This window comes from Oncorhynchus gorbuscha, linkage group LG14, assembly GCF_021184085.1.
Source record: "Oncorhynchus gorbuscha isolate QuinsamMale2020 ecotype Even-year linkage group LG14, OgorEven_v1.0, whole genome shotgun sequence".
Classification (NCBI taxonomy): domain Eukaryota; kingdom Metazoa; phylum Chordata; class Actinopteri; order Salmoniformes; family Salmonidae; genus Oncorhynchus; species Oncorhynchus gorbuscha.
Window position 1 is genome coordinate 80653997 of NC_060186.1, and position 25000 is coordinate 80678996.

Below are 25000 nucleotides of genomic sequence, written 5' to 3' on the forward strand. Positions count from 1 at the left end.
ACTGTCCACCGCTAAACATGTTACTGTCCACCGCTAAACATGTTACTATCCACCGCTAAACATGTTACTGTCCACCGCTAAACATGTTACTGTCCACCGCTAAACATGTTACTATCCACCGCTAAACATGTTACTGTCCACCGCTAAACATGTTACTGTCCACCGCTAAACATGTTACTATCCACCGCTAAACATGTTACTGTCCACCGCTAAACATGTTACTATCCACCGCTAAACATGTTACTGTCCACCGCTAAACATGTTACTGTCCACCGCTAAACATGTTACTGTCCACCGCTAAACATGTTACTATCCACCGCTAAACATGTTACTATCCACCGCTAAACATGTTACTGTCCACCGCTAAACATGTTACTATCCACCGCTAAACATGTTACTGTCCACCGCTAAACATGTTACTATCCACCACTAGACATGTTACTGTCCACCGCTAAACATGTTACTATCCACCGCTAAACATGTTACTATCCACCGCTAAACATGTTACTGTCCACCGCTAAACATGTTACTATCCACCACTAAACATGTTACTATCCACCACTAAACATGTTACTATCCACCACTAGACATGTTACTGTCCACCGCTAAACATGTTACTATCCACCACTAAACATGTTACTATCCACCACTAAACATGTTACTATCCACCACTAAACATGTTACTATCCACCGCTAAACATGTTACTGTCCACCGCTAAACATGTTACTATCCACCGCTAAACATGTTACTGTCCACCGCTAAACATGTTACTGTCCACCGCTAAACATGTTACTGTCCACCGCTAAACATGTTACTGTCCACCGCTAAACATGTTACTGTACACCGCTAAACATGTTACTATCCACCGCTAAACATGTTACTATCCACCGCTAAACATGTTACTATCCACCGCTAAACATGTTACTATCCACCACTATACATGTTACTATCCACCACTACATGTTACTGTCACCGCTAAACATGTTACTGTCCACCGCTAAACATGTTACTATCCACCGCTAAACATGTTACTATCCACCGCTAAACATGTTACTGTCCACCGCTAAACATGTTACTGTCCACCGCTAAACATGTTACTGTCCACCGCTAAACATGTTACTGTCCACCGCTAAACATGTTACTATCCACCACTAAACATGTTACTGTCCACCACTAGACTATACATGTTACTGTCCACCACATTTACATTTACATTTAAGTCATTTAGCAGACGCTCTTATCCAGAGCGACTTACACTAAACATGTTACTATCCACCGCTAAACATGTTACTGTCCACCACTAGACTATACATGTTACTGTCCACCACTAGACTATACATGTTACTGTCCACCGCTAAACATGTTACTATCCACCGCTAAACATGTTACCATCCACCGCTAAACATGTTACTATCCACCACTATACATGTTACTATCCACCACTAAACATGTTACTGTCCACCACTAAACATGTTACTGTCCACCACTATACATGTTACTATCCACCTCTAAACATGTTACTATCCACCGCTAAACATGTTACTATCCACCACTATACTATACATGTTACAGTCCACCGCTAAACATGTTACTATCCACCGATAAACATGTTACTATCCACCGCTAAACATGTTACTATCCACCACTAAACATGTTACTATCCACCACTAAACATGTTACTATCCACCGCTAAACATGTTACTATCCACCACTAAACATGTTACTATCCACCACTAGACATGTTACTATCCACCGCTAAACATGTTACTGTCCACCACTAGACTATACATGTTACTGTCCACCACTAGACTATACATGTTACTGTCCACCACTAGACATGTTACTGTCCACCGCTAAACATGTTACTGTCAACCACTAGACCCTATACATGTTACTGTCCACCACTAGACTATACATGTTACTGTCCACCACTAGACTATACATGTTACTGTCAACCACTAGACTATACATGTTACTGTCCACCACTAGACTATACATGTTACTGTCCATCACTAGACTATACATGTTACTGTCCACCGCTAAACATGTTACTATCCACCGATAAACATGTTACTATCCACCGCTAAACATGTTACTGTCCACCGCTAGACTATACATGTTACTGTCCACCGCTAAACATGTTACTGTCCACCGCTAGACATGTTACTATCCACCGCTAAACATGTTACTGTCCACCACTAAACATGTTACTTTCCACCGCTAGACATGTTACTGTCCACCGCTAAACATGTTACTGTCCACCACTAGACATGTTACTGTCCACCGCTAAACATGTTACTATCCACCACTAGACATGTTACTGTCCACCGCTAAACATGTTACTATCCACCACTATACATGTTACTATCCACCACTAAACATGTTACTGTCCACCGCTAAACATGTTACTATCCACCACTAAACATGTTACTGTCCACCGCTAAACATGTTACTATCCACCACTAAACATGTTACTGTCCACCGCTAAACATGTTACTGTCCACCGCTAAACATGTTACTGTCCACCGCTAACCATGTTACTATCCACCGCTAAACATGTTACTATCCACCGCTAGACATGTTACTATCCACCGCTAAACATGTTACTGTCCACCGCTAAACATGTTACTATCCACCACTAAACATGTTACTGTCCACCACTAGACATGTTACTATCCACCGCTAAACATGTTACTGTCCACCGCTAAACATGTTACTGTCCACCACTAGACATGTTACTGTCCACCACTAGACTATACATGTTACTGTCCACCACTAGACTATACATGTTACTGTCCATCACTAGACTATACATGTTACTGTCCATCACTATACATGTTACTGTCCACCACTAGACTATACATGTTACTGTCCACCACTATACATGTTACTATCCACCACTAGACTATACATGTTACTGTCCACCACTATACATGTTACTGTCCACCACTAGACATGTTACTATCCACCACTAGACTATACATGTTACTGTCCACCACTATACATGTTACTGTCCACCGCTAAACATGTTACTATCCACCGCTAAACATGTTACTGTCCACCGCTAAACATGTTACTGTCCACCGCTAAACATGTTACTATCCACCGCTAAACATGTTACTATCCACCGCTAAACATGTTACTATCCACCGCTAAACATGTTACTGTCCACCGCTAAACATGTTACTATCCACCACTAAACATGTTACTGTCCACCGCTAAACATGTTACTATCCACCACTAGACATGTTACTGTCCACCGCTAAACATGTTACTATCCACCGCTAAACATGTTACTATCCACCGCTAAACATGTTACTGTCCACCGCTAAACATGTTACTATCCACCACTAAACATGTTACTATCCACCACTAAACATGTTACTATCCACCACTAAACATGTTACTATCCACCACTAAACATGTTACTATCCACCACTAAACATGTTACTATCCACCACTAGACATGTTACTGTCCACCACTAGACATGTTACTGTCCACCGCTAAACATGTTACTATCCACCACTAAACATGTTACTATCCACCACTAAACATGTTACTATCCACCACTAAACATGTTACTATCCACCGCTAAACATGTTACTGTCCACCGCTAAACATGTTACTATCCACCACTAAACATGTTACTGTCCACCGCTAAACATGTTACTATCCACCACTAAACATGTTACTGTCCACCACTAGACTATACATGTTACTGTCCACCACATTTACATTTACATTTAAGTCATTTAGCAGACGCTCTTATCCAGAGCGACTTACACTAAACATGTTACTATCCACCGCTAAACATGTTACTGTCCACCACTAGACTATACATGTTACTGTCCACCACTAGACTATACATGTTACTGTCCACCGCTAAACATGTTACTATCCACCGCTAAACATGTTACCATCCACCGCTAAACATGTTACTATCCACCACTATACATGTTACTATCCACCACTAAACATGTTACTGTCCACCACTAAACATGTTACTGTCCACCACTATACATGTTACTATCCACCGCTAAACATGTTACTATCCACCGCTAAACATGTTACTATCCACCACTATACTATACATGTTACTGTCCACCGCTAAACATGTTACTATCCACCGCTAAACATGTTACTATCCACCGCTAAACATGTTACTATCCACCACTAAACATGTTACTATCCACCACTAAACATGTTACTATCCACCGCTAAACATGTTACTATCCACCACTAAACATGTTACTATCCACCACTAGACATGTTACTATCCACCGCTAAACATGTTACTGTCCACCACTAGACTATACATGTTACTGTCCACCACTAGACTATACATGTTACTGTCCACCACTAGACATGTTACTGTCCACCGCTAAACATGTTACTGTCAACCACTACCCTATACATGTTACTGTCCACCACTAGACTATACATGTTACTGTCCACCACTAGACTATACATGTTACTGTCAACCACTAGACTATACATGTTACTGTCCACCACTAGACTATACATGTTACTGTCCATCACTAGACTATACATGTTACTGTCCACCGCTAAACATGTTACTATCCACCGCTAAACATGTTACTACCGCTAAACCCTGTCCGGGGGTGTCCTCGGATGGGGCCACAGTGTCTCCTGACCCCTCCTGTCTCAGCCTCCAGTATTTATGCTGCAGTAGTTTATGTGTCGGGGGGCTAGGGTCAGTTTGTTTATCTGGAGTACTTCTCCTGTCCTATTCGGTGTCCTGTGTAAATCTAAGTGTGCGTTCTCTAATTCTCTCCTTCTCTCTTTCTTTCTCTCTCTCGGAGGACCTGAGCCCTAGAACCATGCCCCAGGACTACCTGACATGATGACTCCTTGCTGTCCCCAGTCCACCTGGCCATGCTGCTGCTCCAGTTTCAACTGGCCTGGGCCCTAGGACCATGTCCCAGGACTACCTGACATGAGGACTCCTTGCTGTCCCCAGTCCACCTGGCCATGCTCCTGCTCCAGTTTCAACTGTTCTGCCTTACTATTATTCAACCATGCTGGTCATTTATGAACATTTGAACATCTTGGCCACGTTCTGTTATAATCTCCACCTGGCACAGCCAGAAGAGGACTGGCCACCCCACATATGCTCTCTCTAATTCTCTCTTTCTTTCTCTCTCTCGGAGGACCTGAGCCCTAGGACCGTGCCCCAGGACTACCTGACATGATGGCTCCTTGCTGTCCCCAGTCCATCTGACTGTGCTGCTGCTCCAGTTTCAACTGTTCTGCCTTATTATTATTTGACCATGCTGGTCATTTATGAACATTTGAACATCTTGGTCATGTTCTGTTATAATCTCTACCCGGCACAGCCAGAAGAGGACTGGCCACCCCACATAGCCCGGTTCCTCTCTAGGTTTCTTCCTAGGTTTTGGCCTTTCTAGGGAGTTTTTCCTAGCCACCGTGCTTTTACACCTGCATTGTTTGCTGTTTGGGGTTTTAGGCTGGGTTTCTGTACAGCACTTTGAGATATCAGCTGATGTACGAAGGGCTATATAAATAAATTTGATTTGATTTGATTTGACTATCCACCGCTAAACATGTTACTGTCCACCGCTAGACTATACATGTTACTGTCCACCGCTAAACATGTTACTGTCCACCGCTAGACATGTTACTATCCACCGCTAAACATGTTACTGTCCACCACTAAACATGTTACTTTCCACCGCTAAACATGTTACTGTCCACCGCTAAACATGTTACTGTCCACCGCTAAACATGTTACTATCCACCACTAAACATGTTACTGTCCACCGCTAAACATGTTACTGTCCACCGCTAAACATGTTACTGTCCACCGCTAACCATGTTACTATCCACCGCTAAACATGTTACTATCCACCGCTAGACATGTTACTATCCACCGCTAAACATGTTACTGTCCACCGCTAAACATGTTACTATCCACCACTAAACATGTTACTGTCCACCACTAGACATGTTACTATCCACCGCTAAACATGTTACTGTCCACCGCTAAACATGTTACTGTCCACCACTAGACATGTTACTGTCCACCACTAGACTATACATGTTACTGTCCACCACTAGACTATACATGTTACTGTCCATCACTAGACTATACATGTTACTGTCCATCACTATACATGTTACTGTCCACCACTAGACTATACATGTTACTGTCCACCACTATACATGTTACTATCCACCACTAGACTATACATGTTACTGTCCACCACTATACATGTTACTGTCCACCGCTAAACATGTTACTATCCACCGCTAAACATGTTACTGTCCACCGCTAAACATGTTACTGTCCACCGCTAAACATGTTACTATCCACCGCTAAACATGTTACTATCCACCGCTAAACATGTTACTATCCACCGCTAAACATGTTACTGTCCACCGCTAAACATGTTACTATCCACCACTAAACATGTTACTGTCCACCGCTAAACATGTTACTATCCACCACTAGACATGTTACTGTCCACCGCTAAACATGTTACTATCCACCGCTAAACATGTTACTATCCACCGCTAAACATGTTACTGTCCACCGCTAAACATGTTACTATCCACCACTAAACATGTTACTATCCACCACTAAACATGTTACTATCCACCACTAGACATGTTACTGTCCACCGCTAAACATGTTACTATCCACCACTAAACATGTTACTATCCACCACTAAACATGTTACTATCCACCACTAAACATGTTACTATCCACCACTAAACATGTTACTGTCCACCGCTAAACATGTTACTATCCACCGCTAAACATGTTACTGTCCACCGCTAAACATGTTACTGTCCACCGCTAAACATGTTACTGTCCACCGCTAAACATGTTACTGTCCACCGCTAAACATGTTACTGTACACCGCTAAACATGTTACTATCCACCGCTAAACATGTTACTATCCACCGCTAAACATGTTACTATCCACCGCTAAACATGTTACTATTCACCACTATACATGTTACTATCCACCACTATACATGTTACTGTCCACCGCTAAACATGTTACTATCCACCGCTAAACATGTTACTATCCACCGCTAAACATGTTACTATCCACCGCTAAACATGTTACTGTCCACCGCTAAACATGTTACTGTCCACCGCTAAACATGTTACTGTCCACCGCTAAACATGTTACTATCCACCACTAAACATGTTACTGTCCACCACTAGACTATACATGTTACTGTCCACCACATTTACATTTACATTTAAGTCATTTAGCAGACGCTCTTATCCAGAGCGACTTACACTAAACATGTTACTATCCACCGCTAAACATGTTACTGTCCACCACTAGACTATACATGTTACTGTCCACCACTAGACTATACATGTTACTGTCCACCGCTAAACATGTTACTATCCACCGCTAAACATGTTACCATCCACCGCTAAACATGTTACTATCCACCACAATACATGTTACTATCCACCACTAAACATGTTACTGTCCACCACTAAACATGTTACTGTCCACCACTATACATGTTACTATCCACTGCTAAACATGTTACTATCCACCGCTAAACATGTTACTATCCACCACTATACTATACATGTTACTGTCCACCGCTAAACATGTTACTATCCACCGCTAAACATGTTACTATCCACCGCTAAACATGTTACTATCCACCACTAAACATGTTACTATCCACCACTAAACATGTTACTATCCACCGCTAAACATGTTACTATCCACCGCTAAACATGTTACTATCCACCACTATACATGTTACTATCCACCACTAAACATGTTACTGTCCACCGCTAAACATGTTACTATCCACCACTAAACATGTTACTGTCCACCGCTAAACATGTTACTATCCACCACTAAACATGTTACTGTCCACCGCTAAACATGTTACTGTCCACCGCTAAACATGTTACTGTCCACCGCTAACCATGTTACTATCCACCGCTAAACATGTTACTATCCACCGCTAGACATGTTACTATCCACCGCTAAACATGTTACTGTCCACCGCTAAACATGTTACTATCCACCACTAAACATGTTACTGTCCACCACTAGACATGTTACTGTCCACCACTAGACATGTTACTGTCCACCACTAGACTATACATGTTACTGTCCACCACTAGACTATACATGTTACTGTCCATCACTAGACTATACATGTTACTGTCCATCACTATACATGTTACTGTCCACCACTAGACTATACATGTTACTGTCCACCACTAGACATGTTACTATCCACCACTAGACTATACATGTTACTGTCCACCACTATACATGTTACTGTCCACCGCTAAACATGTTACTATCCACCGCTAAACATGTTACTGTCCACCGCTAAACATGTTACTGTCCACCACTAAACATGTTACTATCCACCACTAAACATGTTACTGTCCACCGCTAAACATGTTACTATCCACCGCTAAACATGTTACTGTCCACCACTAAACATGTTACTGTCCACCACTATACATGTTACTGTCCACCACTAGACTATACATGTTACTGTCCACCACTAGACATGTTACTGTCCACCGCTAAACATGTTACTATCCACCGCTAAACATGTTACTATCCACCGCTAAACATGTTACTGTCCACCGCTAAACATGTTACTATCCACCACTAAACATGTTACTATCCACCACTAAACATGTTACTATCCACCACTAGACATGTTACTGTCCACCGCTAAACATGTTACTATCCACCACTAAACATGTTACTATCCACCACTAAACATGTTACTATCCACCACTAAACATGTTACTATCCACCGCTAAACATGTTACTGTCCACCGCTAAACATGTTACTATCCACCACTAAACATGTTACTGTCCACCGCTAAACATGTTACTATCCACCACTAAACATGTTACTATCCACCACTATACATGTTACTATCCACCACTATACATGTTACTGTCCACCGCTAAACATGTTACTATCCACCGCTAAACATGTTACTATCCACCGCTAAACATGTTACTGTCCACCGCTAAACATGTTACTGTCCACCGCTAAACATGTTACTATCCACCGCTAAACATGTTACTGTCCACCGCTAAACATGTTACTATCCACCACTAAACATGTTACTGTCCACCACTAGACTATACATGTTACTGTCCACCACTAAACATGTTACTATCCACCGCTAAACATGTTACTGTCCACCACTAGACTATACATGTTACTGTCCACCACTAGACTATACATGTTACTGTCCACCGCTAAACATGTTACTATCCACCGCTAAACATGTTACCATCCACCGCTAAACATGTTACTATCCACCACTATACATGTTACTATCCACCACTAAACATGTTACTGTCCACCACTAAACATGTTACTGTCCACCACTATACATGTTACTATCCACCGCTAAACATGTTACTATCCACCGCTAAACATGTTACTATCCACCACTATACTATACATGTTACTGTCCACTGCTAAACATGTTACTATCCACCGCTAAACATGTTACTATCCACCGCTAAACATGTTACTATCCACCACTAAACATGTTACTATCCACCACTAAACATGTTACTATCCACCGCTAAACATGTTACTATCCACCACTAAACATGTTACTATCCACCACTAGACATGTTACTATCCACCGCTAAACATGTTACTGTCCACCACTAGACTATACATGTTACTGTCCACCACTAGACTATACATGTTACTGTCCACCACTAGACATGTTACTGTCCACCGCTAAACATGTTACTGTCAACCACTACCCTATACATGTTACTGTCCACCACTAGACTATACATGTTACTGTCCACCACTAGACTATACATGTTACTGTCAACCACTAGACTATACATGTTACTGTCCACCACTAGACTATACATGTTACTGTCCACCACTAGACTATACATGTTACTGTCCACCGCTAAACATGTTACTATCCACCGCTAAACATGTTACTATCCACCGCTAAACATGTTACTGTCCACCGCTAGACTATACATGTTACTGTCCACCGCTAAACATGTTACTGTCCACCGCTAGACATGTTACTATCCACCGCTAAACATGTTACTGTCCACCACTAAACATGTTACTTTCCACCGCTAGACATGTTACTGTCCACCGCTAAACATGTTACTGTCCACCACTAGACATGTTACTGTCCACCGCTAAACATGTTACTATCCACCACTATACATGTTACTATCCACCACTAAACATGTTACTGTCCACCGCTAAACATGTTACTATCCACCACTAAACATGTTACTGTCCACCGCTAAACATGTTACTATCCACCACTAAACATGTTACTGTCCACCGCTAAACATGTTACTGTCCACCGCTAAACATGTTACTGTCCACCGCTAACCATGTTACTATCCACCGCTAAACATGTTACTATCCACCGCTAGACATGTTACTATCCACCGCTAAACATGTTACTGTCCACCGCTAAACATGTTACTATCCACCACTAAACATGTTACTGTCCACCACTAGACATGTTACTATCCACCGCTAAACATGTTACTGTCCACCGCTAAACATGTTACTGTCCACCACTAGACATGTTACTGTCCACCACTAGACTATACATGTTACTGTCCACCACTAGACTATACATGTTACTGTCCATCACTAGACTATACATGTTACTGTCCATCACTAGACTATACATGTTACTGTCCACCACTATACATGTTACTATCCACCACTAGACTATACATGTTACTGTCCACCACTATACATGTTACTGTCCACCGCTAAACATGTTACTATCCACCACTAGCTAAACATGTTACTGTCCACACTAAACATGTTACTGTCCACCGCTAAACATGTTACTATCCACCGCTAAACATGTTACTGTCCACCGCTAAACATGTTACTATCCACCGCTAAACATGTTACTGTCCACCGCTAAACATGTTACTGTCCACCACTAAACATGTTACTATCCACCACTAAACATGTTACTATCCACCACTAGACATGTTACTGTCCACCGCTAAACATGTTACTATCCACCACTAAACATGTTACTATCCACCACTAAACATGTTACTATCCACCACTAAACATGTTACTATCCACCGCTAAACATGTTACTGTCCACCGCTAAACATGTTACTATCCACCGACTAAACATGTTACTGTCCACCACTAAACATGTTACTGTCCACCGCTAAACATGTTACTGTCCACCACTAAACATGTTACTGTCCACCACTAAACATGTTACTGTCACCACTAAACATGTTACTATCCACCGCTAAACATGTTACTATCCACCGCTAAACATGTTACTATCCACCGCTAAACATGTTACTATCCACCACTATACATGTTACTGTCCACCACTAGACTATACATGTTACTGTCCACCACTAAACATGTTACTATCCACCGCTAAACATGTTACTGTCCACCGCTAAACATGTTACTGTCCACCACTAAACATGTTACTGTCCACCGCTAAACATGTTACTGTCCACCGCTAAACATGTTACTGTCCACCGCTAAACATGTTACTATCCACCACTAAACATGTTACTGTCCACCACTAGACTATACATGTTACTGTCCACCACATTTACATTTACATTTAAGTCATTTAGCAGACGCTCTTATCCAGAGCGACTTACACTAAACATGTTACTATCCACCGCTAAACATGTTACTGTCCACCACTAGACTATACATGTTACTGTCCACCACTAGACTATACATGTTACTGTCCACCGCTAAACATGTTACTATCCACCGCTAAACATGTTACCATCCACCGCTAAACATGTTACTATCCACCACTATACATGTTACTATCCACCACTAAACATGTTACTGTCCACCACTAAACATGTTACTATCCACCGCTAAACATGTTACTATCCACCACTATACTATACATGTTACTGTCCACCGCTAAACATGTTACTATCCACCGCTAAACATGTTACTATCCACCACTAAACATGTTACTATCCACCACTAAACATGTTACTATCCACCACTAAACATGTTACTATCCACCGCTAAACATGTTACTATCCACCGCTAAACATGTTACTGTCCACCACTAGACTATACATGTTACTGTCCACCACTAGACATGTTACTGTCCACCGCTAAACATGTTACTGTCAACCACTAGACTATACATGTTACTGTCCACCACTAGACTATACATGTTACTGTCCACCACTAGACTATACATGTTACTGTCAACCACTAGACTATACATGTTACTGTCCACCACTAGACTATACATGTTACTGTCCATCACTAGACTATACATGTTACTGTCCACCACTAAACATGTTACTATCCACCGCTAAACATGTTACTATCCACCGCTAAACATGTTACTGTCCACCACTAGACTATACATGTTACTGTCCACCACTAAACATGTTACTGTCCACCACTAGACATGTTACTGTCCACCGCTAAACATGTTACTGTCCACCACTAAACATGTTACTTTCCACCGCTAGACATGTTACTGTCCACCGCTAAACATGTTACTGTCCACCACTAGACATGTTACTGTCCACCGCTAAACATGTTACTGTCCACCGCTAAACATGTTACTGTCCACCGCTAAACATGTTACTATCCACCACTAAACATGTTACTGTCCACCACTAGACTATACATGTTACTGTCCACCACTAAACATGTTACTATCCACCGCTAAACATGTTACTGTCCACCACTAGACTATACATGTTACTGTCCACCACTAGACTATACATGTTACTGTCCACCGCTAAACATGTTACTATCCACCACTAAACATGTTACTGTCCACCACTAAACATGTTACTATCCACCACTATACATGTTACTATCCACCGCTAAACATGTTACTGTCCACCACTAAACATGTTACTATCCACCGCTAAACATGTTACTATCCACCACTATACTATACATGTTACTGTCCACCGCTAAACATGTTACTATCCACCGCTAAACATGTTACTATCCACCACTAAACATGTTACTATCCACCACTAAACATGTTACTATCCACCACTAAACATGTTACTATCCACCGCTAAACATGTTACTGTCCACCACTAGACTATACATGTTACTGTCCACCACTAGACATGTTACTGTCCACCGCTAAACATGTTACTGTCAACCACTAGACTATACATGTTACTGTCCACCACTAGACTATACATGTTACTGTCCACCACTAGACTATACATGTTACTGTCAACCACTAGACTATACATGTTACTGTCCACCACTAGACTATACATGTTACTGTCCATCACTAGACTATACATGTTACTGTCCACCACTAAACATGTTACTATCCACCGCTAAACATGTTACTATCCACCGCTAAACATGTTACTGTCCACCGCTAGACTATACATGTTACTGTCCACCGCTAAACATGTTACTGTCCACCGCTAGACATGTTACTATCCACCGCTAAACATGTTACTGTCCACCACTAAACATGTTACTTTCCACCGCTAGACATGTTACTGTCCACCACTAGACATGTTACTGTCCACCGCTAAACATGTTACTATCCACCACTAGACATGTTACTGTCCACCGCTAAACATGTTACTATCCACCATATACATGTTACTATCCACCACTAAACATGTTACTGTCCACCGCTAAACATGTTACTGTCCACCACTAAACATGTTACTGTCCACCGCTAAACATGTTACTATCCACCACTAAACATGTTACTGTCCACCACTAAACATGTTACTGTCCACCGCTAAACATGTTACTGTCCACCGCTAACCATGTTACTATCCACCGCTAAACATGTTACTGTCCACCACTAGACATGTTACTGTCCACCACTAGACTAAACATGTTACTGTCCACCACTAGACATGTTACTGTCCACCACTAGACTATACATGTTACTGTCCACCACTAGACTATACATGTTACTGTCCATCACTAGACTATACATGTTACTGTCCATCACTATACATGTTACTGTCCACCACTAGACTATACATGTTACTGTCCACCACTATACATGTTACTATCCACCACTAGACTATACATGTTACTGTCCACCACTATACATGTTACTGTCCACCACTAGACATGTTACTATCCACCACTAGACTATACATGTTACTGTCCACCACTATACATGTTACTGTCCACCACTAGACATGTTACTGTCCACCACTAGCCATGTTACTGTCCACCACTAGACTATACATGTTACTGTCCACCACTATACATGTTACTGTCCACCACTAGACTATACATGTTACTGTCCACCACTAGACTATACATGTTACTGTCCACCACTAGACTAAACATGTTACTGTCCACCACTAGACATGTTACTGTCCACCACTATACATGTTACTGTCCACCACTATACATGTTACTGTCCACCACTAGACTATACATGTTACTGTCTACCACTATACATGTTACTGTCCACCACTAGACTATAGATGTTACTGTCCACTACTAGACTATACATGTTACTGTCAACCACTATACATGTTACTGTCCACCACTAGACATGTTACTGTCCACCACTAGACATGTTACTGTCCACCACTAGACTATACATGTTACTGTCCACCACTATACATGTTACTGTCCACCACTAGACTATAGATGTTACTGTCCACCACTAGACTATACATGTTACTGTCCACCACTATACATGTTACTGTCCACCACTAGACTATACATGTTACTGTCCACCACTATACATGTTACTGTCCACCACTAGACATGTTACTGTCCACCACTAGACATGTTACTGTCCACCACTAGACTATACATGTTACTGTCCACCACTAGACTATACATGTTACTGTCCACCACTATACATGTTACTGTCCACCACTAGACTATACATGTTACTGCCCACCACTATACATGTTACTGTCCACCACTAGACTATACATGTTACTGTCCACCACTAGACTATACATGTTACTGTCCACCACTAGACATGTTACTGTCCACCACTAGACATGTTACTGTCCACCACTAGACATGTTACTGTCCACCACTAGACATGTTACTGTCCACCACTAGACTATACATGTTACTGTCCACCACTAGACATGTTACTGTCCACCACTAGACATGTTACTGTCCACCACTAGACTATACATGTTACTGTCAACCACTAGACATGTTACTGTCCACCACTAGACTAGACATGTTACTGTCCACCACTAGACATGTTACTGTCCACCACTAGACATGTTACTGTCCACCACTATACATGTTACTGTCCACCACTAGACTAGACATGTTACTGTCCACCACTATACATGTTACTGTCCACCACTATACATGTTACTGTCCACCACTATACATGTTACTGTCCGCCACTAGACATGTTACTGTCCACCACTAGACTAGACATGTTACTGTCCACCACTAGACTATACATGTTACTGTCCACCACTATACATGTTACTGTCCACCACTAGACTATACATGTTACTGTCAACCACTAGACATGTTACTGTCCACCACTAGACTAGACATGTTACTGTCCACCACTAGACATGTTACTGTCCACCACTAGACATGTTACTGTCCACCACTATACATGTTACTGTCCACCACTAGACTAGACATGTTACTGTCCACCACTATACATGTTACTGTCCACCACTATACATGTTACTGTCCACCACTATACATGTTACTGTCCACCACTAGACATGTTACTGTCCACCACTAGACTAGACATGTTACTGTCCACCACTAGACTATACATGTTACTGTCCACCACTATACATGTTACTGTCCACCACTAGACTATACATGTTACTGTCCACCACTAGACTATACATGTTACTGTCCACCACTATACATGTTACTGTCCACCACTAGACTATACATGTTACTGTCCACCACTAGACATGTTACTGTCCACCACTAGACATGTTACTGTCCACCACTAGACTATACATGTTACTGTCCACCACTAGCCATGTTACTGTCCACAACTATACATGTTACTTTCCACAACTATACATGTTACTGTCCACCACTAGACATGTTACTGTCCACCACTAGACATGTTACTGTCCACCACTAGACATGTTACTGTCCACCACTAGACATGTTACTGTCCACCACTAGACATGTTACTGTCCACCACTAGACTATACATGTTACTGTCCACCACTAGCCATGTTACTGTCCACCACTATACATGTTACTTTCCACAACTATACATGTTACTGTCCACCACTAGACATGTTACTGTCCACCACTAGACATGTTACTGTCCACCACTAGACTATACATGTTACTGTCCACCACTATACATGTTACTGTCCACCACTAGACTATACATGTTACTGTCCACCACTAGACTATACATGTTACTGTCCACCACTATACATGTTACTGTCCACCACTAGACTATACATGTTACTGTCCACCACTAGACTATACATGTTACTGTCCACCACTATACATGTTACTGTCCACCACTAGACATGTTACTGTCCACCACTAGACTATACATGTTACTGTCCACCACTAGCCATGTTACTGTCCACCACTATACATGTTACTGTCCACCACTAGACTATACATGTTACTGTCCACCACTAGCCATGTTACTGTCCACCACTATACATGTTACTGTCCACCACTAGACTATACATGTTACTGTCCACCACTAGCCATGTTACTGTCCACCACTATACATGTTACTGTCCACCACTAGACTATACATGTTACTGTCCACCACTATACATGTTACTGTCCACCCCTAGACTATACATGTTACTGTCCACCACTATACATGTTACTGTCCACCACTAGACTATACATGTTACTGTCCACCACTAGACATGTTACTTTCCACAACTATACATGTTACTGTCCACCACTAGCCATGTTACTGTCCACCACTATACATGTTACTTTCCACAACTATACTATACAAAAACCTGGCCCTGTACAAATCAGCTGGGCTAGACAATCTGGACCCTCTCTTTCTAAAATTATCCGCATTCATTGTTGCAACCCCTATTACCAGTCCGAGTGAAACCAGTGGAAAAGGTGCCTCCTACTGTCCCTCCAACACCACTTTCAGCAGCATCTGGTCTCCCATCCAGGGACCAACCAGGATTTACATACTTATGTAAATGTAATATTTCTGTTTTAATTTTGTCATTATGGGGTATTGTGTGTAGATGGGTGATAAAATAATGTAATCCATTAAATTCAGGCTGTAACACAACAAAATGTGGAATAAATCAAGGAGCATGAATTCTTTCTGAGGGCACTGTAGCTGTAAGCTAGTTGTTGATAGCAACTGGCTGACTAATTCAGTGCTAAAGTAACATTAGTAGGTGGTCGGGCTAACCTTAACAGGCTAGTAGGGCTAACGTTAGCAGGCTAGTAGGGCTAACCTTAGCAGGCTAGTAGGGCTAACGTTAGCAGGCTAGTAGGGCTAACCTTAGCAGGCTGGTAGGGCTAACGTTAGCAGGCTAGTAGGGCTAACCTTAGCAGGCTGGTAGGGCTAACCTTAGCAGGCTAGTAGGGCTAACCTTAGCAGGCAGGTAGGGCTAACCTTAGCAGGCTAGTAGGGCTAACCTTAACAGGCTGGTAGGGCTAACGTTAGCAGGCTAGTAGGGCTAACCTTAGCAGGCTAGTAGGGCTAACCTTAGCAGGCTGGTAGGGCTAACCTTAGCAGGCTAGTAGGGCTAACCTTAGCAGGCTGGTAGGGCTAACCTTAGCAGGCTAGTAGGGCTAACCTTAGCAGGCTAGTAGGGCTCCTGTTAGCATGCTAGTAGGGCTAACCTTAGCAGGCTAGTAGGGCTACTGTTAGCATGCTAGTAGGGCTAATCTTAGCAGGCTAGTAGGGCTAACCGTAGCAGGCTAGTCTGGCTAACCTTAGCAGGCTAGTTTGCTTGAAACCTTACAAGTTGACTTGTTACAATACAATCACAGGGTATTTGCTTGTCAGTTGGCTGAAAACGTAATTGAAACCAGTAGTCATGAGTGCAAACGATTTGGTTGAATTTTAAGTTATACATTAAGTTATTCCAGTTGAAGTTTACATTATAGTGAATAGGCTGGCCTGCTGGGTCCTCCATATTACATCACACCACTTCCGACATGACTTTGGCATTCTTCATAATTCTGATTTGGTTTTATGTAATAACTCCAAAAACAGAAACGTGGGGTGTGACTTTGCATTGGGACTTTTCATTGTGTATACTTATGCAAATCCATATGTTACATGTGGTTATGTTTACGCTACCTACCGTTTAACCCTTACCTTAACTTAATACACCTACCCTTTAACCATTAACTTAAATTAATACACCTTCCCTTTAACCCTTACCATAACTTAAATGAATACACCTACCCTTTAACCCTTACCTTAACTTAAATGAATACACCTACCCTTTAACCCTTACCTTAACTTAAATGAATACACCTACCCTTTAACCCTTACCTTAAATTAATACACCTACCCTTTAACCCTTACCTTAAATTAGTACACCTACCCTTTAACCCTTACCATAACTTAAATGTATACACCTACCCTTTAACCCTTACCATAACTTAAATGAATACACCTACCCTTTAACCCTTACCTTAACTTAAATGAATACACCTACCCTTTAACCCTTACCATAAATTAGTACACCTACCCTTTAACCCTTACCTTAAATTAGTACACCTACCCTTTAACCCTTACCTTAAATTAGTACACACCTACCCTTTAACCCTTACCATAACTTAAATGTATACACCTACCCTTTAACCCTTACCATAACTTAAATGAATACACCTACCCTTTAACCCTTACCTTAACTTAAATGAATACACCTACCCTTTAACCCTTACCATAACTTAAATGAATACACCTACCCTTTAACCCTTACCTTAACTTAAATGAATACACCTACCCTTTAACCCTTACCATAAATTAGTACACCTACCCTTTAACCCTTACCTTAAATTAGTACACCTACCCTTTAACCCTTACCTTAACTTAAATTAATACACCTACCCTTTAACCCTTACTTAAATTAAATTAATACACCTACCCTTTAACCCTTACCTTAAATTAATACACCTGGTGTATAAACCCTTACCTTAACTTAATACACCTACCCTTTAACCCTTACTTAAATTAGTACACCTACCCTTTAATCCTTACCTTAACTTAAATTAATACACCTACCCTTTAACCCTTACCTTAAATTAAATTAATACACCTACCCTTTAACCCTTACCTTAAATTAATACACCTGATGTATAAACCCTTACCTTGACTTAATACACCTACCCTTTAACCCTTACCTTAACTTAATACACCTACCCTTTAACCCTTACCTTAAATTTATACACCAACCCTTTAACCCTTAACTTAAATTAATACACCTACCCTTTAACCCTTACCTTAACTTAATACACCTACCCTTTAACCCTTACCTTAACTTAATACACCTACCCTTTAACCCTTACCTTAACTTAATACACCTACCCTTTAACCCTTACCTTAACTTAATACACCTACCCTTTAACCCTTACCTTAACTTAATACACCTACCCTTTAACCCTTACCTTAACTTAATACACCTACCCTTTAACCCTTACTTAAATTAAATTAATACACCTACCCTTTAACCCTTACCTTAACTTAATACACCTACCCTTTAACCCTTACCTTAACTTAATACACCTACCCTTTAACCCTTACTTAAATTAAATTAATACACCTACCCTTTAACCCTTACCTTAACTTAATACACCTACCCTTTAACCCTTACCTTAACTTAATACACCTACCCTTTAACCCTTACCTTAAATTAAATTAATACCTACCCTTTAACCCTTACCTTAACTTAATATTAAATTAATAATACACCTACCCTTTAACCCTTACCTTAACTTAATACACCTACACTTTAACCCTTGCCTTAACTTAATACACCTACCCTTTAACCCTTACCTTAACTTAATACACCTACCCTTTAACCCTTACCTTAACTTAATACACCTACCCTTTAACCCTTACCTTAACTTAATACACCTACCCTTTAACCCTTACCTTAACTTAATACACCTACCCTTTAACCCTTACCTTAACTTAATACACCTACCCTTTAACCCTTACCTTAACTTAATACACCTACCCTTTAACCCTTACCTTAACTTAATACACCTACCCTTTAACCCTTACCTTAACTTAATACACCTACCCTTTAACCCTTACCTTAACTTAATACACCTACCCTTTAACCCTTACTTAAATTAAATTAATACACCTACCCTTTAACCCTTACCTTAACTTAATACACCTACCCTTTAACCCTTACCTTAACTTAATACACCTACCCTTTAACCCTTACTTAAATTAAATTAATACACCTACCCTTTAACCCTTACCTTAACTTAATACACCTACCCTTTAACCCTTACCTTAACTTAATACACCTACCCTTTAACCCTTACCTTAACTTAATACACCTACCCTTTAACCCTTACCTTAACTTAATACACCTACCCTTTAACCCTTACCTTAACTTAATACACCTACCCTTTAACCCTTACCTTAACTTAATACACCTACCCTTTAACCCTTACCTTAACTTAATACACCTACCCTTTAACCCTTACCTTAACCATCCGGAATGAGTGCCTAAACATAACTCTTAACTTAGAAACTTGACGTTTGGAGAAATGGAACGATGCAGGAGCAACAAAATCACTTCGAAAATGGACGTTTGGAGAACGTGGCTGAGCCTCTAATTCTCAAATGATGACTGTGAGCGCTTGTTGGTATGACAGTAAAAAAAAAAAATCTGCTGTAAAAAATAAAAACGGTTCTATATGAGCTGATGATGGTACCAGATTATTTTTCAAATCAGGTCATAAAGTTTTTTTTTTAAATACTTCTGGTAAAACTCCTGGAATATGCTGGCAAAACATCACTATTGATTAAGTGATTGATTGATGAATTAATTGATTGATGAATTGATTGATGAATTGATTAATTAATGTATTGATTGATTGATTCATTCATTAATTGATTAATTGATTGCTTAATTGATTGAATAATTGATTGATTGCAGTGAATCATTTTTGGATTTAAAAAGGCCTAGGTAGTCTAGCCACCCGAAGTGTGAAAATGAAAATTTAAATCCACGTTTGATCGTGTTCACGTTATCTCAGAACACAAATAAACGGGGTCTATTTTAGGTTATGAGTCAATAGCTTCGGCTATAAAAACACGACGTCAAGCAGCCCATTGCGTTGAATTCTCTTTAAATACACACTTTCTCCCCCCAGTAGCAACTAGCTTTTACCACGTGCAGTGATTTGTATTTTTTGCCTTTATGATAATAATGACGCCTGGTTTTGTCATAATGTTGTACGGTAGACGTACTGTAATGTTCGTGTGAGAGGGTTCATCATTTTGGAGTGATACGTGATGAAGACATGCTGTTATGTTCGTATGAGAGGGTTCATCATTTTGGAGTGATACGTGATGAAGACATGCTTTACTGTTATGTTCGTATGAGAGGGTTCATCATTTTGGAGTGATACTTGATGAAGACGTACTTTACTGTAATGTTTTGTCTTGAAGCTTCATCATTTTGTGTTGTCTGATCACACTGCTATGCTTTATCTGTAATGTTGCAGTTGCAAATGAGAACTTGTTCATCATTTTGGAGCCTACCTGGTTAAATAAAGGTGTTCTCAACTGTAATGTTAAATAAAGGTGTTCTCAACTCATTTTAAATGATACGTGATGAAGATGTACTGGTTAAATGTGTTCTCAACTGAGACCTGGTTCATCATTTCTCAACTGATACCTGGTTAAATGAAGACATGCTGTCAACTAGCAACTGGTTAAATAAAGGTGGGCTTTCAACTGTCTTGGTTAAATAAAATGCAACTCTGTGGTTAAATCTGTTCACACTGCTATGGTTTAAAGGTCTTCTCAACTAGGTTGGTTGCAAATGAAACTTGTTCTCAACTAGCCTACCTGGTTAAATAAAGGTGTTCTCAACTAGCCTACCTGGTTAAATAAAGGTGTTCTCAACTGGCCTACCTGGTTAAATAAAGGTGTTCTCAACTAGCCTACCTGGTTAAATAAAGGTGTTCTCAACTAGCCTACCTGGTTAAATAAAGGTGTTCTCAACTGGCCTACCTGGTTAAATAAAGGTGTTCTCAACTAGCCTACCTGGTTAAATAAAGGTGTTCTCAACTAGCCTACCTGGTTAAATAAAGGTGTTCTCAACTAGCCTACCTGGTTAAATAAAGGTGTTCTCAACTAGCCTACCTGGTTAAATAAAGGTGTTCTCAACTAGCCTACCTGGTTAAATAAAGGTGTTCTCAACTAGCCTACCTGGTTAAATAAAGGTGTTCTCAACTAGCCTACCTGGTTAAATAAAGGTGTTCTCAACTAGCCTACCTGGTTAAATAAAGGTGTTCTCAACTAGCCTACCTGGTTAAATAAAGGTGTTCTCAACTAGCCTACCTGGTTAAATAAAGGTGTTCTCAACTAGCCTACCTGGTTAAATAAAGGTGTTCTCAACTAGCCTACCTGGTTAAATAAAGGTGTTCTCAACTAGCCTACCTGGTTAAATAAAGGTAAAATAAAATAAAAATAAAACATGCATACTCGTGAATTGTTGTATTTTTCAAGAGTGTAATATAGTTTGGTTGTATTATTCACTACTGTAATTATGTTTTATAAGAAACGTGTTTTTGTCGTTGTTGAATAATTTGTGCTTACTGGCTAGTGGCTACTGTGATATTTACGGTAAATTTGGGCTGCGGACCAAGTGTGTCGCGTTGCCAGCGTTACCAAAGGTATGGCAAGGACGTCATGTCAATTGAAAATCTGATCTTTTGCCAGTAATTGGTCTTTTGACCGATCAGATTAGATCCTTTGCATATAATAGGCCGAAAGATCAGAATTCGGCTGCTGTGTAAACACTGCCCGATAGTCATACCTTCTTTTGCTGTGTACTATGTTTCCTGTGTCAACACTGCCTCATAGTCACACCTTGGGGCGTTAGGTAGCCTAGTGGTAAGAGAATTGGACTAGTAACCTAAAGGTTGCAAGATCCCCTGAGCTGACAAGGTAAAAATCTGCCGTTCTGCCCCTGAACAGGGCAGTTAACCCACTGTTCCCAGGCCGTCATTGAAAATAAGAATTTGTTCTTAACTGACTTGTCTCGTTAAATGAAGGGGGGGGGGGTTGTCATACCTTCTCTTGCTGTGTACTCCGTTTCTATGATCCTGGCCAGGCCAAAGTCTGCTATCTTGCAGTGGAGAGTCTCATTGACCAGAATGTTGGCGGCTCGCAGGTCTCTGTGGATATAGTTTTTCTTCTCAATGTAGGCCATGCCTTCAGCTATCTAGTACACGAGAGAGAGAGACGAGAGAGAGAGTTAGACGAGAGAGAGAGAGACGAGAGAGACGAGAGAGAGAGACGAGAGAGAGAAAGAGAGAGAGAGAGAGAGACGAGAGAGAGAGAGAGAGAGACGAGAGAGAGAGAGAGAGAGAGAGAGAGAGAGAGAGAGAGAGAGAGAGAGAGAGAGAGAGAGAGAGAGAGAGAGAGAGAGAGAGAGAGAGAGAGAGAGAGAGAGAGAGAGAGAGAGAGAGAGAGAGAGACGAGAGACAGAGACAGAGACAGAGACAGACAGATTATTTAGACATTTCTAGATAGTCATTTTGTTCTATTTTAGATCAGATAGAATCATTCTGGACCCAAACGATTGATTAAACACGGACCCTCATACAGGCCTGCTACTCAACACACATGCATCACCGGATGTCCGACCATTTCAATACTCTTACTTATTTGTTTCCTATGCAGTCACAACGGTCCTTCTCTCTATTCTAGTCAGACCTTGGTGCATCTCAAAGGATACCCTCTACCTTATATAGTTCATACATGTTGACCAGGGGCCAGGGTCAAAAGTAGTGCACCACATTGTAAAAAGGATGCCATTAGGAACGCACCCACTGACACAGTAAAGTGGGTTAGACAGGATATGCCCTCTCAAAGGAAGTGACACGTGTGGTCTCAGAGGGGCGAATGCCATGGTGGCTGGAAAAGAAGAAGAAGAAAACGACCTCACTTGACTTCCTGTCCGGATGTTAATGATGAAGAAGGGCGGGGCTGGAAAACCCAGCAGTACACAATCAGCTCTTCTTAGCCCACCGCAGAAACCACATAAACCACCTAATTTTACACACTAGCTCGCTATAACTGACACTTTCCACGTGTTTGTGCAGAAAAGAAAAAAAAAGCTTTTTAAAACGGATGTACAACAGGACTATAAATAGTTGACTTCTCTGAAATGTTTGTTTTGTTTCCTGAACTGGTGTTTGATTCAGTAGCTGCCTCATCAAACGGCACCCTATTATCTTACCTAATCACATAATCTTCGGTCAAAAGCAGTACACTATATCAAAAATGGGATGCCATTTTAGGACGCACATTGACTAGTGCTTACCCGTAATGTTGCTAGGAATATTCAGAGAAAGTCTAGCGCTTCGCTAAGCGATTTGAAGTTCTTCAAATTGCAAACTCATCATTCATCTTTTTTTAAATCAAGACATGGTTTTGGAAAATTAGCTCTGAACCCGTACCCCCCCCCTGTACCCGTACCCCCCTGTATTGTACACCCCCCCTGTATATAGCTTGTTATTTTACTGCCAGTCTTTTATTACTTGTTACTTTTATTTATTATTCCGATTATTATTTTTTTTAACTGCATTGTTGGTTAAGGGCTCGTAAGTCAGCATTTCACTGTAACACCTGTTGTATTTGGCGCATGTGAAAAATACAATTTTATTTGATTTAAAGATCAAATATAGGGGTATAACATTTGGCATATGATACTGGTCAAATATTTAAGATATTCGTCAATTTTAATCCCAGCCCCCCCGCTGGAGGCCTTTTGCCTTCTGGT

At 40.9% G+C, this 25000-nt stretch overlaps 1 protein-coding gene across 1 annotated transcript in view; it reads right to left on the bottom strand.

Annotated features, from left to right (window-relative positions):
- The window catches only part of blk (BLK proto-oncogene, Src family tyrosine kinase), a 41449-nt gene that overhangs the window by 4344 nt on the left and 12105 nt on the right, over positions 1–25000 (bottom strand). The window contains exon 11 of the mRNA XM_046299106.1: positions 23287–23437. Coding sequence (XP_046155062.1) covers positions 23287–23437 — 151 coding nt within the window. The remainder of the gene's footprint in view (positions 1–23286; positions 23438–25000) is intronic.